Genomic DNA, 16,740 nt, shown 5'->3' with positions numbered 1-16,740 from the left:
TCCACTCCAGCATTTTGTCCCCTGCTCGCAGCTACCAGTGACTCATAGCACGAGGCCAGGATCAGAAAGTATGCAAGTCCAGACAGTCTACTCTTCTGGTCACGTTTAACACTGTTTAACTTCCTCTGCTCTATAAAGTTCACGTACCCCATAAAGGTACTAATTCACTGGCCTTTTCACTGTGGGACTGTAGTGGCATTTACTGGTGGGATGAGGAAGAACAGAGTTGAAAAAGGTGGTGGTTGATGGTGCAGGGAGACAGCTTTAAATGTCCCAAGCCTTAGGGCAGGCAGACCCACAAGGTTTTTGGCAATAAAATCTGAGATAGGACTTCCCTGGTGGCTCAGTGGTTAAGAATCTGGCTGCCAATGCAGGGGACACAGGTTTGATCCCAAGTCTTGGAAGATTTCACATGCCCGTGGGGCAACTAAGCCCACATGTCACAACTCGTGAACCTACAAGCCACACAAGAGAAGGTACCACAACGAGAAGACTGCCCACCACAACTACAAAGTAGCCGCTGCTCGCCACAAGCAGAGAAAGCCCAAGCGCAGGGAGCAACGAAGATCCAGCACAGCCAAAAGTGGATAATAAAAATAAACAAACTCATAAAAATCTGAGATGATGGCCACAGATTTGCAGAAGAATCTTTCAAGTCAATTTTTATAACCATCACATAGTTACACCCTTGAATATTCAGACATAACCCATGACTATTATATTCGCTATCCACCACTTAAAAAATAAAAAAGACACAAAGAGGGATTCTTGAGGAAAAGCATCAAGTGGGAAAAGAAATACTTGGTAGAAGATACAATATAAATGGTACAAAACCCTAATTTGTAGATACAGGCTCTTAACAATTTAAAAGCACTTTTACATTAGTTCAAATCTTCTTAAAAGTATGTAAAATGTGGTAAAGAGAATGTAAAAATGGATGATCTCATTTAACCTCCATAGGACTTCTGTGAGCTGGAGGGAGTGGATGGGAAGCTTCTGGAAAAGTAAGGAAGATGACCCCGCATGTCCACAGCTGTCCCCTAACAGGAGGCGTGGTCTCTGCAGGGCAACATCCTGTCAGGAGACTGCCCTCCTCTCAACCTCCCGGCATTGAACATCCCACTGAACAATTGCTACTGCTTCCAGTTTTTCCATCACCTTTTTAAAGACCAGGGGAAAGTCCCAAGTGTGAACAAAGGCTTAGGCTTCAGATCTCCTCTGGCCTGCAAATCATGAAACTGAGCAGTTCCCATAACATGTACCAAGGACTGGACATTTAAAACTAAACACCCACAGAGGGAGTTTGGAGTTGACAATTTATTGGAAGCACAAGTTTCAAAGAAGATACCCATACTTATAGAGGGTAACATTAGCAGGTAACGTGCCAGGTAGTTCAAATGGTAAAGGATTCCACCTGTCGATGCAAGAGCTGCAGGAGACTTGGTTCGATCCCTGGGTTGGGAAGATCCCCTGGAGGAGGAAATGGCAACCTACTCCAGTATTCTCGCCTGGAAAATTCCATGGATGGAGGAGCCTGGCGGGCTACAGTCCATGGGGTCACTAAGAGTAGGACACAATTGAGAGACTAAACCACCACCACCACCAAGGGTAACTTAGCAAGTAACATGATAACAACTCAGGGTTATTCTAAATTCCAAATGAGATAATATGTTGAAATGTTTTGTAAGTAGTATTGATTAAAATACAGCATAAATATAAGGTGTTATCATCATGGTATCTATTCCTGAAGTAATTTACATCTTCCCTCTGGAATTAAGAAGTCTGGATAGATTTAGTTTGGGGACTTCAGTTAGGCCTGTGAATAGGCAGGATTGACAAGTTTTTTACTTCATTACAGAACCTAAGTACAACTAAATCCAAACTTGCCTGTTGCCTTCAAGGTCAGTGTGTCTGTGGGCTTAGTTTTGGGCACAGAATGTTTAAAATATTATCATTTTGCAATTTGCTTCCAACAGCTAATTCTTTTGTTTTTATCTTACTGCATTCACTGCAAGAAATTCTTGCCGACTTTAACAAAGTTTCTTCAAACTGCTTCTTGGATTAGATAACTTTCTCTTCAGAATAATACAATCGCTTTAGAAATTCTCTGTTTCCTTGCTTGAGTCAGGAAAATAGAATTATTTCAGTCTAATTTCATTACTTTGAATTGCTTCTGGTCTAGGAACATTTTTCTCTCCCTGAATTTTATAGTGCTTTCCTTTTCTGAACTCCTGCATAGTAACTGGTTATTAAATAGTTACTGAATGCCCCCTGTGTTGGCAGCATTTAAGAGATGAATACAAGTATCATATATGGATTCTACATGTTATTTGGTGGCCAAACTATTTCATACAAAAGTGATGTTTGTGGTTTCTAAATACAGAAATCAGATCTTTTTTTTGGGGGGGGCTACTTTCTTGTTAGCTTAATTGTCAAGAAACTGTTCATTAGAAGAAAGTCAGTGAGAAATTATAATATAGATGCAGCAGCATGATCACCCATGGTTCACACTGCAAAAAAAGAGCACTGAATTGAAATCCAGGCTGAGACCTCCTAGGATCTACTCCCATCTGACACTGATTTTGGGGAAGTCCTTTAATGTCTCTGACCTTGGGCTCCTTGCCTTACGGAAGACTGAGCAGGGCGAGATGCCCCATGAAACTTCTTTCCTCTGTAATGTTGAGTTTGCTTCAATAGTTAAGGCACGACCTAAACACCACTTCCACTCCCAGCTCAAGCAGTCCTGCAGTTCTCTTTGACGGCAGGGAACTGCAAAATCTTTTCAGAATTCTCAATCCCTCACCCCGATTCTACCAGTCTGGAGAACCTCAAATGCCTATAATCTGCCTATAGAACCTATATTCTGCCCTGATCTGGGATTGCCACAATTCTCAGGCCTGTTCTCTACAGACTGGCAGGTCATGCGAGGCAAATGTGGGCTTGCCTCACACACGGCAGGACGTCCAGCATCTCAGCTTTATCTTCAGACAGGCAGTGTTCCCGCTCAGTTGAGTCCAACTCTTTGTGACACCCTGGACTATAGCCTGCCAGACTCCTCTGTCCAGGGATTTCCCAGGCAAGAATACTGGAGTAGGTTGCCATTTTCTTCTCCAGGGGATCTTCCTGACTCAGGGATCGAATCTGTGTCTCCTGTATTGCTGGTAGGTTCTTTACTACTGAGCCACCTGGGAAGCCCTACAATTCTACAAAATCCAATCAATCCCTCCAAAACATACACAAGATGTTTTTAAAAAATATTAATGCTCTATCTTATAACCCAAAATTCCAAGCATCACTTCATCAGAGGTGTATGAGCCATGTGGCCTCTGCTGATGTAAAGCAGGCAAGGCAGAGTGGTCCTGGGACCCAGACGGGGAAGACTCTTCTTGTCCCAGAAGGAAATGGAGCAGAGGGCATTACGCAAAAGCATGCTGAGAGTGAGTCACTATGAACCAAGTGAAAGGGCAAATGTCGTAATTTTGCGATGGACTCTTACTTTTGATAGACAATGAGGTTTGGCTGGTGATGAATCTCATCAAAGGTGATAGAATGACTGTAGTGCTAGGAATACCACAGTGTCACCTCTTACCTCCGAGGCTGATCCACAGCAAGCATCTTGAAGATGGTGACAGAGGAGCCACCCTGGTACGAGAGGTGGGGAGAAGGTGGAGAGGTGGGAGAGAAAGATAAAGGGGACTGAAAGGGAGAGGCAGAGAGGGAGAGACCTCTAATTTAAAAAAAAAATTTTTTTTTTTTATTATTGTGGTAAAAGTCACAAAATATAAAACATAATATTTTAACCACCTTTAACTGTACAGTTCAGTGGCACTAATGCAGCCTTCAACATCATCCAGCTCTTAAATTTTTTACCTTCCTAAACTGAAACTCTGTCCCCACCAAACACTAAGCCCCCTCCCCCTCCCTGCCCCTGGCACTACCAATGTACTTTCTGACTCTACGAATTTGATTATTCCAGGTACCTTGTATAAATGGAGGTTTCCCAGGCAGTGCAGTGGTAAAGCCGCCTGCCAAGCAAGAGAGGCAGGTTCAATCCCTGGGTCGGGAAGATCCCCTGGAGGAGGACATGGCAACCCACTCCGGTACTTTTGCCTGGTGAATCCCATGGACAGAGGAGCCTGGTGGGCTACAGTCCATGGGGTTGCAAAGAGTTGGACACGACTTAGGGACTAAACAGCAGCAGAAGCTGCTGCAGGTACTTCATATAAGTGGATTCAAACAGTATTTGTCTATACCTACTGTATACTGGAATGCATTTTTAGGGTTAACTTCATATATGGAGAGACCTCTAATTTGGAGATCATAAACCACAGAACTTGAGGGTAAGGGAAAAGAAATGAGAAGGCAATCAGGTCAAAGAAGACAGACTCACTTCCCAATTCTTTAGAGAGAAATTTAAACAGAAGTGAATGATGAAAGTCCCAAGGTTGGATTCCTTATTATATGTAATACACGCATGTGTGTGTCCACATGTGCACCTGTGTGTTACATATATTTATTTATTTTCTGCAGCTGTGGCCTGTCCCAGCTGCCTGGTTGCTATGGAGACCAGAGGTAAAGGAATTTTGTGTTAGCATAAATGTAAGTGCAGAGGAGGACACATTCATGCTAAATACTAAAGAATAAATCCCAATTGTTATCTAATTGTTCCTTTAATATCTTAACAATTGTTCTCAAAATGTTCCTTCACTTTGGCCCTACTTTCCAAGGGAAAATGTGTTCAGCTCTGAGGTAAAATGGAGCAGTTGAGAAAGTAAGACCATCTTATTCATGCACATTTCATCATCCCCCCACCCCAGACTCCATCATGGTCTCCTAACTGACCTCCCCAATTCTGCATGAGCCGCCAATCTCAGCACAAGACCCAGTGTGATATGATTTTACTATTATGTAACCCAGGTCATGCGCTATCTTGTACAAAACAGTCCAGTGTTTTCTATCTTGCTCAGAGTAAGGGGTGAAGGTCTCCTAGTAGCCCCTCAAGGTTCTCTATGACCTGTCCCAGTGCTCTTGCCTCTGACCTCATTTTAAACCTCCTCCTTCCCTCCAGGACCTTTGCACTTGCTGTTCTTTCGAGAAAGTTCTTCCTTCAAATACCTTCCTGGTTCTCTCTCTTTCTGTCCTTCAGTCAATCGTTATCTTTTCAGTGATGACTTCCTTGATTATGTTTACAATTTAAAATTGTAAATCACTCCCTTTGCTGGAACTTTCTGAACCCATTTGCTGTTCTGTTTCCCTCTGTTATACTCTCTACCACTTCATAATCTATTTTACTTATTATACACCTCTCCCACCTACCAGGGTCTTGTGTGTTTGTTCACTGCAATATTCCCACTTGCTAACCGTACAAATGGTACTCAGCACATATGGTTGCATTAATAAATAAGTTTAACTTATTCTATAGAAATGAACTATGAATAAATGAATTTTTAAAAAGACCTATTAGGAATTAAATGAGCAGATGCTACATTCAAGAGACTCAGCTTTTAAGCTTTATTCATGATTCAGAGGACAGTCATGAAATAATCCATTTGAAAATATAAATTGGTTTTTCCAATTTATGCAAAAATATGTAAAAATTTGTACATATATCTATTTATAATAGCAATTGGTCGTTTTAAAAAATATAATGACCATACTGTTCTAAGCCACACAGGTTTTTTTTTCTCTTGAGACAAAACAATTTAAACAAACCTATTAAGATATGTGAATGAGGATTATTTTAAAAATTGGTTAAAAGTTAGAAACAATCATTTAAAAAATTCCAGCGACGCAAAAGCTTTTTGTAGAAAAAGGGATACTTTCTCTAATATACAAAGAATTCCTAGAAATTAATTAAGAAAATGACAAATGACACATAACTCAACTGTAAATTGGGCAAAAGTGATTAGCTGTTCACAGAAAATGAAATACAAGAGATCCTGAAAAATATGAAAAGATGCTCAACCCATGCAAATTAAAACTATATTGAGAACTTTTTTGTCAGCTAACAGGCAAAATAGAAAAGTCTGACTATACCGTGGAGTGAAGAAGAAGTTCTCATGCATTGCTCGTAACAGCCAAATGGTACCATCCCTTTGGACAACAGTTAGAAATGGACATGGGACAACAGACTGGTTCCAAACAGGAAAAGGGGTATGTCAAGGCTGTATATTGTCACCCTGATTATTTAACTTATATGCAGAGTACATCATGAGAAACGCTGGGCTGGAAGAAGCACAAGCTAGAATCAAGATTGCTGGGAGAAATATCAATAACCTCAGATACGCAGATGACACCACCCTTATGGCAGAAAGTGAAGAGGAACTAAAAAGCCTCTTGATGAAAGTGAAAGAGGAGAATGAAAATGTTGGCTTAAAGCTCAACATTCAGAAAACTAAGATCATGGCATCTTGTCCCATCACTTCATGGCAAATAGATGGGGAAACAGTGGAAACAGTGACAGACTATTTTTTGGGGCTCCAAAATCACTGCAGATGGTGATTGCAGCCGTGAAATTAAAAAATGCTTACTCCTTGGAAGGAAAGTTATGCCCAACCTAGACAGCATATTAAAAAGCAGAGACATTAGTTTGCCAACAAAGGTCTGTCTGGTCAAGGCTATGGTTTTTCCAGTGGTCATGTATGGATGTGAGAGTTGGACTATAAAGAAAGCTGAGTGCCGAAGAATTGATGCTTTTGAACTGTGGTGTTGGAGAAGACTCTTGAGAGTCCCCTGGACTGCAAGGAGATCCAACCAGTCCATTTAAAGGAGATCAGTCCTGGATGTTCATTGGAAGGACTGATGTTGAAGCTGAAACTCCAATACTTTGGCCACCTGATGCGAAGAGCTGACTCCTTTGAAAAGACCTTGATGCTGGGAAAGATTGAGGGCAGGAGGAGAAGGGGACGACAGAGGATGAGATGGTTGGATGGCATCACTGACTCAATGGACATGAGTTTGGGTAAATTCTGAGAGTTGGTGATGGACAGGGAGGCCTGGCGTGCTGTGGTTCATGGGGCTGCAAAGAGTCGGACACGCTGAGTGATTGAACTGAACTGAACTTTGGACAACAATTTCACAGAAGCGTTCAAAATTGTAATTGTATACAGCTGACCCTTGAACAACAAAGGAGTAAGGGGCAACGACCGTCTGTGCAGTTGAAAATATGCCTACAATTTATAGGCTGCCTTTGATATCTGTGCTGTACCTCCCCAAGTCAACAAACCATAGTGCAGAGTGTATTAATGAAAGAAATGCATGCATAATGGACCCATACAGCTGAAACCCATATTCTTTAATGGTCACTGTACACTTTTTAATTCTTGCACCCTACTTCTGGTCATTTATCCTTCAGAAAAACTTGCATACATGCAGTGTGCGTATTTATGTGTATATATGTACAGAGTTGCAATAATTTACAACAGCAAAACACTGGAAACAACCCAGACATCCACAAATAGGGACAGGTTCGTGCCTGGTCAGTCGCTCAGTTGTGTCTGACTCTTTGTGACTCCATGGACTGTAGCTAGGATTCTCCAGGTAAGAATACTGGAGTGGGCTGCCATTGCCTACAACAGAGGATCTTCCTGCCCCAGGAATCGAACCCGCATTGCCTGTGGCTCCTGCAGTGGCAGGGGAATTTACCGCTGAGCCACCTGGGAAGCCTAGGGACAGGTTAAATCCACACAGTGTAAAGCTATGTGGCTGCAGGAAGAGAGGGAAGCCACACTGGCCTCCTCTATATGGTGACAGGAGAGGACCTACAGAATGCATTCATGAGAAAAGCAAGACCCCAGATTGTGTTTAGTATGGGAAATACAAAAACAGACATTCACAATTTCTTACATTTACACACATGAAAGAAATAGAAGGGGAACTAATAAAATGGGGGCTTATAGTGGGGGGCAGTGGTTCTGGGGAAGGGGGTAGGTGGCAGAAAGGGGTGGGGAGGTCTTGTCCTGTGTTCCTTTATAACACTGGTAGATATTGTGAGTTGCTTAAATTTATTATCTATTCAAAACCTGGGCAAAGGATGTCCAACCTAGTAATCACACTCCTTGGTATTTACCCAAAGGAGTTGAAAACGTATGTCTACATGAAAACCTATGCAGGTTTAGCTTCCCACATTATCAACATTTCCTACCAGAGTGGCACATCTGTTAACGACTGATTAACCTACATCGACACATCATTATCACCTAAATTATATTCAGGTTCACTCTTGATGCTATACTTTCTTTGGATTTGAAGAACATATATAAATGTGTATCCACCATTATAGTATCATACAGAGTAATTTCACTGCCCTAAAAATTCTTTAAGCTACACACACATGAGGCCAGGGAATATATGGGAAATCTCTGTCCCTTATGGCCAATTTTGCTGTGAATCTAAAACAGCTCTAAAAGATAAAGTCTTTGAAATAACTAACTAGGAATAAATAAATAACATGAACAAAAGAACTATGTCGAGGCTCAGCTAGGAGAGAGCAGGGCCATGGGAGGGGAAGGTGGACAGAGGAAGGACGAGAAGAGAACGCGTGGACATGCACACTGGAAACCGTGCACCGAGTTTGATAACAATTTCAGCCAGCCCAGTCTCTGATGTCCAAAGGGTCCATCAGTGTTTCTAGAATGATTTCATGTAGTTAGACTGAAATTGCTTTCACAGGTTAAACAGACCTATAAACATTATTTTTAATAGGGGGAAATGAACTAAAGTAATCTGGGACGTGTTTATCCTGTTATATCTTATACCTCTTGGTCCGTTACGAAACACCATAAAGACTTTCTACCAATTTAAAAATCAGTGCCATTGAGGGGTTTTTAATTTGTCCTTTTAAAAAATAAACTTGATTTATGTTAAAGAAAGAAGAAGACGAAGAAGAAAGAGAACCTGTGCAGGGATGTTTATAGCATTTCTATTCATAGGTGCCAAAACCTGGAACAATCAAGATGTCCTTCAGTAGGTAAATGACTACATAAGCAGGGGTGCATCCAGATAATGGGATATTATTCAGTACTAAAAAGAAATGAGCTGTCAAGCCAGGAAAAGATCTGGAAGGACCTTAAAGGCATATTAGTAAATGGAGGCAGCCAATCTGAAAAGGCAACATCCTGTATGATTACAATTATATGACATTCTGGAAAAGGCACCACTATGAAGATAGTAAAAAGATCAGGGGTTTCCAGGGGTGAGCGGAGAGGGAGGGGTAAGAAGCAGAACACAGAGGATTTCTTAGGGCAGTGAAGCTACTCTGTATGATCTACAGTGGTGGCCACAAGTCATTATAGGCTTCCCAGGTGACTCAGTGGTAAACAGTCTGCGTGCCAATGCAGGAGACACAGGTTCGATTGAGAAGAACCCCTGGAGGAGGAAACGGCAACCCACTCCAGTATCTTGCCTGGAAAATTCCATGGACAGAGGAGTCTAGTGGGCTATAGTCCATGAGGTTCTAAAAGAGTTGGACACAACTAAGCACATACACGCACATGGTACATAGAATGTACCACACCAAGAACACACCCTAACATAATCTATGGACACTGAGGATAGTGATGTGTCAGTGGAGGTTCATCAGACTGTAACAAATGTACCAACTGGTGGAGGACGCTGACAAATGGGGGAGGCTGCAATGTGTCAGGGTGGGGGAGGGGTATACCTGAAATCTCTGCCCCTTCTGCTCAGTTTTGCTATGAACCTAAATCTGCTCTAGAAATTAAAGTCTATTAAACAAAGGAAAACAAAGTAATGTCCTGAAGGTTCAGACTTTCTTATTGTCCCTGAGACCTACTGAGGCACTTTTTGGGGATAGAATGAGGAGGGGGAAAGTGGGGTGGGGCAGGTGGGCCCTAGCAATAGTATTTTCTCCTCTGGGAATATGTAACTTCTTCCCCAGGACTCCCCTGATGGTCTCAGAAGACTCCCTTTGCCCCAGTCTATTATTTTGTCTTTCCTTGACTCCTCCCAAGGGAACTCAGGAAGCATTTATCACATCTACTCTCACCCACAAGCCCTAAGCATTTTTATGTGGAGTGTGTTTTTTGCTTGTCAGCATCCATACCTTATGCACATCTAAACATATTATTCTTCTGGATCCCCATTACTTTTTTTCCCCTTATTTATTTATTTTTGGCTGCCCTGGGTCTTTGTTGCTGTGCCTCCAGTTGTGGAGCTCAGGCGTCTCATTGCAACGGCCTCTCTTGCTGCGGAGCGTGGGCTCTAGCGTGTGAAGGCTCAGTAGCTGTGGTGCACGGGTTTAGCTGCCTGGAGGTCTGTGGGATCCTCTGGGGCCAGGAGAATTCTCAACCACTGGACCACTGGGGAAGTCCCCCATTACATTTTATATATCTGTGGTTGCACTTATACATAAAATTAATAACTTAAACATACATATATGTGTGTTTGTGTCTATATATATACCTTAATTTATATATGTCTATCATCAGAGTCACATAAATAATGCTTATTTTAAACATTCAAAATAATTCAGGGCAACAGACATTTATTGAACCAAAATACGTACTAGCCACTGTCCTTAATCTCATGAAGTTCTCAAACTGTTAGTTCAATTTGCATTACATCATAGTACTTTCCCAGAGCACATTTAATAAATGCTTTTGTATGCTGTTGATGAAGATAAACCTATTCACACCAAAATAAACCAATTACTCATGTTTTCTAGTCCAGAAACTTGGCAGACCAAATGACTATCTTAATTGTTCCTTTCTGCATCTAACTTTATTCATTTCAACTCTTTTCATATTCTCTGTTTTATTTTCCTAGGACATAGGGTTTAGATATTAACACAAGGAAGCTAGCCTTCTTCAGGAGCCCACACTTGGAATATTTATAAAGAGCTCTGTTCGAACTTAAACTCCATAAAAACAGCTAGAGAATGCTTCTTGCTCAGTTAAAGAAAGAGAAGACAAAATCCACATTCAATTGATAACTTTCTATAGTCTTTCAGAACACAGAGATTATTTAAAATATTCAGTAAAAGTACAAAGAGTCCTTGGGGCAGCCAAAGAAGATAAAAGAATTCTCAGCACACGGTATACCTTCAGAAGAGAAATATTAAGAATAAAAATAGTTTCCCATCTCAGTCATTCTTTGGGATTGATAATTAATTCCTGATGGTCCCCCAGAAGAGAGGAAGGGGAGAAAAAGAATGTACTTGACTCCTGTAACAGTAATTATTCATAGCCCTTTTCCCTCATAAAGTAATAGACCATTAGATCTTCCATAAAATTCCTTTCAGTAATTTAATGGTAGGGCTTCCCCAGGGGCTCGGATGGTAAAGACTCTGCCTGCAACACAGGAGGTCCGAGTTTGATCCCTGGGTTGGGAAGACACCCTGCAGAAGGAAATGGTAACCCACACCAGTATTCTTGCCTGGAGAATTCCATGGACAGAGGAGTCTGGTGGGTTACAGTCCATCAAAGAATTGCAAAGAGTCGGACATGACTGAGTGACTAACAATTTTAACTTTCTGTATTTTATAATTCATGTTTTTTAACCAAGAAAAGAAAAGAAAAACAAAAGCATACTTTGCAATAATTCATCCCACTTATTTTTACGAAGTTTCCAATTCTAAAGCTTTCATTTGCGTATAAAAATTACATAGACCATTCTGAGATTCTTCTTCTAAGTGTCATTATTAAAACGAGAAGTTTCTTGACTGCCACCTACTGGCAAGAAAAAAGGGACAACATTTTAAAAGTTTCACATTTTCTCTCAGATTTTCTGGTTCAGGGGTGTAAATATTTTAACTTTTTTTTTTTAATGGAATGTTGGACATACAGAATATTCTCTATGTTTAAACTCAAATTAATTGACCATGTATTACTAGAGTTTTTAAAAATCAATCAAACATGATTTTTACTTTTTCCAATTTAATACTTTTCTAGTATTATTTACTAGAAATCACACAGATGGATTATAGCAGCTAGATTTAAAGTTTGTTTTCTATAGATGTGGAAGCTAGTCTAACTGATGATGAAAGGAGAGGTCACTTCAAGATTAGCCACTCAAATCAAACAAAAAACATATGGTGAAACACTGAGGAGGGATGTCATTCAGTCTATTTTCACCAACAAATAAACTGTGAAAACAAAACACCTCCAATAAGAGGTAGAGTACACAGTGGCAAATGTAACCAGAATTTTCCAGGTAAAATATTAGCTTCAGGCAGAGTATCCATACATTCACTGTTTGTATATCACAAGCACTTAGTTGTTTGTAATCAGTGAAACATACCTGGCTTAAAATGTGGTAAAGCGTGAACTCCGGGCCATGTGTCCTCATTTGGTGTTCCAAGAACCTAGAGGAAAGCAGGAAATTGTGGAGACAGACTTATTATTTCCAAAGCACTCAAGACTCTCCAGTGTAGAAAACAGCACACTGCATATGATGAAACTCTTCATTTCTTTTCTTTTTTTTTTTCCATTACTGTGTGCCAGGGATTTTATTTCAGTAAAAACAGCTAAACCCAAGTCGAATGTCTGTGTTTTAACAAATGTAGCTAAATGTGGTAAGGCAAGTTAAATCTGCTACGTTTTATCAACTCCAAACTTAAGTAGGCTTAGGACGCAAAGGATGAGCTGCCATCTTCACAGAACTGAATAAAGTATGTACGTGCCCCTCATGATTCTTTCAAGAGCTTTTGTCCTTCACTGCGGTATCAGACATGTCATCATTTAAGAGTTCTAAGAATTCTGTTACTTCTTCCCCCACATCCGCTCTCTGGGCAGCAGAATGTTTCAAGGAGACAGGACAGACAGCTTGGGACGCTTACATTCTCCACTGGCCATACTATCTGTTATAGTAAACAGCTTCAGTCATGTGACACAGAGTTCCTTCACCCCCAAATACTGTTGTCCCTACACTATCTTTTTCTTTCCACACTTCCAGTTTCTTTCCCCATGGTCAACTACAAATTGGCATTTGCCAAGCTTCCCTGATGGCTCAGATGGTAAAGAATCTGCCTGCAGTGCGGGAGACCAGGGTTCAACTCCTGGGTCGGGAACATCCCCTGGAGGAGGGCATGGCAACCCACTCCAGTATTCTTGCCTGGAGGATCCCATGGACAGAGGAGCCTGGAGGCCTACAGTCCATGGGGTCGCAAAGAGTCACACACCACTGAGCGACCGAGTACACAGCACGGCACAAGAGCAATGCCAGCGACGAAACAACAAGGGCATTTGCCATCTGCCTCTGAGGAGACTGACCCTGTGCTGTTGTGGCTGTTGACCTTCAACACCCCCTGAAGGAGTTCAGGGTGGAGTGAGGCAGTCTGTGCTCTAGGGAATCTGGTGGGACAGGCCTTTAGATAGTTGGATATTTTCAGGAACTGACTTCATGATTCCAATATGTGCATCTCTTCCTATCTAGGAAAGCATTAAATCCCTTCATGGTGACATCAGCTCCTGGTGACTAGCAGAAAACCTCTTGTAAAGTAAGCACTTGATTGCATTGAGCTCCCCCTTGACCAAAATCTCATATATTGACCTTCCCCCACTGCCTCTTCGGAGCAGTCTCTCAGAGCTATCAGAGGTGCTGCCTCCTGGGATGCTGTCCTCATTTTGTCCCAAATAAAACTTAACTTGCAGCTCTCAAGTTGTGCAGCCTTTTTAGTCAACCATCTACTTTTCTATCCCCACGTCTACTTAATAAATATTCACAACATGAAAGTTGAGAATTACGTTTTGTTTGGTGGAAGTTTTAGGACTTCAAACCCAGGAGACAGCATCTCAAGTGACCCTGAGAGAACTGCTCCAAGGAGACAAGGGGGCTGGGGGAAAAGTCAGCTTATGTAGAAGTTTTGCAACAGAGGTCAGGGAGTCTGAACTTCAAAAGTTTTTTTTTTTTTTTTTGCAAATTAAAGAAAACCAGATATCCCAAGTTAAGGAATTTGGTGCTTCTCTCTATATAGGAAGATACAAGAGTTTGGGCTCACTGAAATCATCCCTTTCACATGCATCTCAGCTGTCTGGGGCCAGAATCCTGTGTTTTCATATTCTGAGTTTCCTCAGGGCTCGCCCTAGGGAGTGGCTGCAGTCTGATGGATGCTAGAAGGCAGGTATTCCTTCCATCCTGAGTTCTCTCAGGGCTCACCAGCTCACCTTCCAAGGTGGCAGTAATTGCTGATGACTCTGACATCCTTGTTTACTGATACAGCAGGAAATATTCCATTTCTCACCCACAGTGTTTGATTTGGCCAAAGTCATTAAAAGGCAATTCCAGTTCACCTATAACTGGGCACGCTCTTTTTGAATGTTCAGTCCCACCATCCATAGCTATTATACTCACTGATCATGGTAGATCAATGATAGGGAGCAGCAGAGTTGAAAGGTTTCGAATCTCAGATCTTGGAGACAGAACTGACCCCTTCGATCCTCTCCTTGCTATCCATGGGACCTCACAGAGCTTCAATTTCCTTCTTTGTAAACTGGGGTGATAATGAAGGAGGAAACAGACAGAACAGGCTCCCTCTCGAAAGCAGGACTCCATCTTGGGCCGGTCTGTGGACTTTGAGCTATATGCCCAGTATCTATGCAAACGACATACCAACTGGAAAACCAGGTCTCTGGAGGGAAGAGCCCCAGGGCTCATACCTAGACTCTCCATTGCCTAAAAGAATACCCTAATTATCTGTGTAACCGAATAGAATCATACATTCTATTATGCTTACTGGGGTATGACCACAGGCCTATTGATAACTGTCCACTGTTAACTACCTAGGCTTAAGGCATATGAATCACGGGTTAACTTTGATTATATCTTTCTTTTCCCTTTGTTCAGACTAGTTTCAGGGAATCTGGGGAGGTGGGTTTGGGCACGTACACTTAGGGTATACAAGGTTTTCACAAAAACTGGTTGGGGTCCTTGGCTAAGAGGAGACTCTGCCTTGGGCCCGCCGGTGTAATAAACTGCACTCCACTATCTGCATTGTCCTGAGTGAGTTTGTCTCCCGGAATGTGTGGCTACAACAATGACAGCCACTTCATCACCTGTGGCAGAACGCTACCTGGCAGGTGGTAAGCACTACATAAGAATTAGATACTATTCAAAGCACTCACAGAAAACGGGTCAGGTCAAGGAGGCATGGGCAACGGGGGAGAAACCAGCCCAGCCACTTTTTCCATAGTGATCCCCTGATCTGGGGAGACAGTGCCAAACGTGTAACTCGAAACTATGATAGGCCAATACGGACAATCAAATGAGTCAGGAAGGGGAAGTTATAAAGGCAGAAGCTGGCAAAACTGGAGAAGTGGCAGACATCATGGGAGGAAATGATGCCTACTCACTTCATCTCTGGGGATTAGCAAGTACTACTAGGAGCTAAGGAAACACAGAGTTCTGACTCTTCATGCATTGACTTTCTAGGGGGTAAGGGCTGTGATGGGCTTCCCTGGTGGCTCAGACGGTAAAGAATTCACCTTCAATGTGGAAAAGCTGAGTTCAATGCCCGGGTCGGTGAGATCCTCTGGAGGAGGGCATGGCAATTCACTCCAGCATTCTTGCCTGGAGAATCCGATGGACAGAGGAGCCTGGAGGGCTACAGTCCATGGGGTCACAAAGAGTTAGACATGAATGAAGTGACTTGGCATGCATGCAAGCAAGGGGTGTGATGGCAAAGGGGAGCTTCACTCACTGCTTCCTGCTCTATCGAATTAGGGTTAGACACAGGTATTCCATTCCTCTTGAAACACTGGGTTCAGGGGATCAGACAATACAATTCTTGCAAGCACTAATTAACAGTAATATTCACAGGGACTAGATCTGATAGACAGAGTACCTGATGAACTATGGATGGAAGTTCGTGACATTGTACAGGAGACAGGGATCAAGACCATCCCCAAGAAAAAGAAATGCAAAAAGGCAAAATGGCTTTCTGAGGAGGCCTTACCAACAGCTGTGAAAAGAAGAGAAGTGAAAAGCAAAGGAGAAAAGGAAAGATGTAAGTATCTGAATGCAGAGTTCCAAAGAAGAGCAAGGAGAGATAAGAAAGTCTTCTTCAGCGATCAGTGCAAAGAAATAGAGGAAAAGAATAGAATAGGAAAGACTAGAGATCTCTTCAAGAAAATTAGAGATATCAAGGGAACATTTCATGCAAAGATGGGCTCAATAAAGGACAGAAATGGTATGGACCTAACAGAAGCAGAAGATATTAAGAAGAGGTGGCAAGAATACACAGAAGAACTGTACAAAAAAGATCTTCATGACACAAATAATCACAATGGTGTGATCACTCAACTAGAGCCAGATGACCTGGAATGTGAAGTCAAGCGGGCCTTAGGAAGCATCACTATGAACAAAGCTAGTGGAGGTGATGGAATTCCAGTTGAGCTATTTCAAATCCTAAAAGATGATGCTGTGAAAGTGCTGCACTCAATATGCCAGCAAATTTGGAAAACTCAGCAGTGGCCACAGGAATGGAAAAGGTCAGTTTTCACTACAATCCCAAAGAAAGGCAATGCCAAAGAATGCTCAAACTACCGCACAATTGCACTCATCTCACACACTAGTAAAGTAATGCTCAAAATTCTCCAAGCCAGGCTTCAGCAATACGTGAACCGTGAACTTCCAGATGTTCAAGCTGGTTTTAGAAAAGGCAGAGGAACCAGACATCAAATTGCCAACATCCACTAGATCATTGAAAAAGCAAGAGGGCTCTGGAAAAACATCTATTTCTGCTTTATTGACTATGCCAAAGCCTTTGACTGTGTGGATCACAAT

General features: G+C 41.9%; 1 protein-coding gene across 15 annotated transcripts in view; it reads right to left on the bottom strand.

Annotated features, from left to right (window-relative positions):
• The window catches only part of CDK14 (cyclin dependent kinase 14), a 642,291-nt gene that overhangs the window by 170,003 nt on the left and 455,548 nt on the right, over window positions 1-16,740 (bottom strand). For all 15 annotated transcript variants that reach the window (XR_014066045.1, XR_014066046.1, XR_014066047.1 and 12 more), the window contains one exon: window positions 12,259-12,322. Coding sequence is in view for 12 of the 15 variants with exons in the window: in XM_081531328.1 (XP_081387454.1) it covers window positions 12,259-12,322 (64 nt within the window). In the remaining 3 variants the exon portion in view is untranslated. The remainder of the gene's footprint in view (window positions 1-12,258; window positions 12,323-16,740) is intronic.

Source organism: Giraffa tippelskirchi, chromosome 10 (genome assembly GCF_054371585.1).
Source record: "Giraffa tippelskirchi isolate mGirTip1 chromosome 10, T2T-mGirTip1v1.2.pri, whole genome shotgun sequence".
Taxonomy (NCBI): domain Eukaryota; kingdom Metazoa; phylum Chordata; class Mammalia; order Artiodactyla; family Giraffidae; genus Giraffa; species Giraffa tippelskirchi.
The sequence above is the reverse complement of the archived record's forward strand: the minus strand, read 5'-3'. Positions and strand labels throughout refer to the sequence as shown.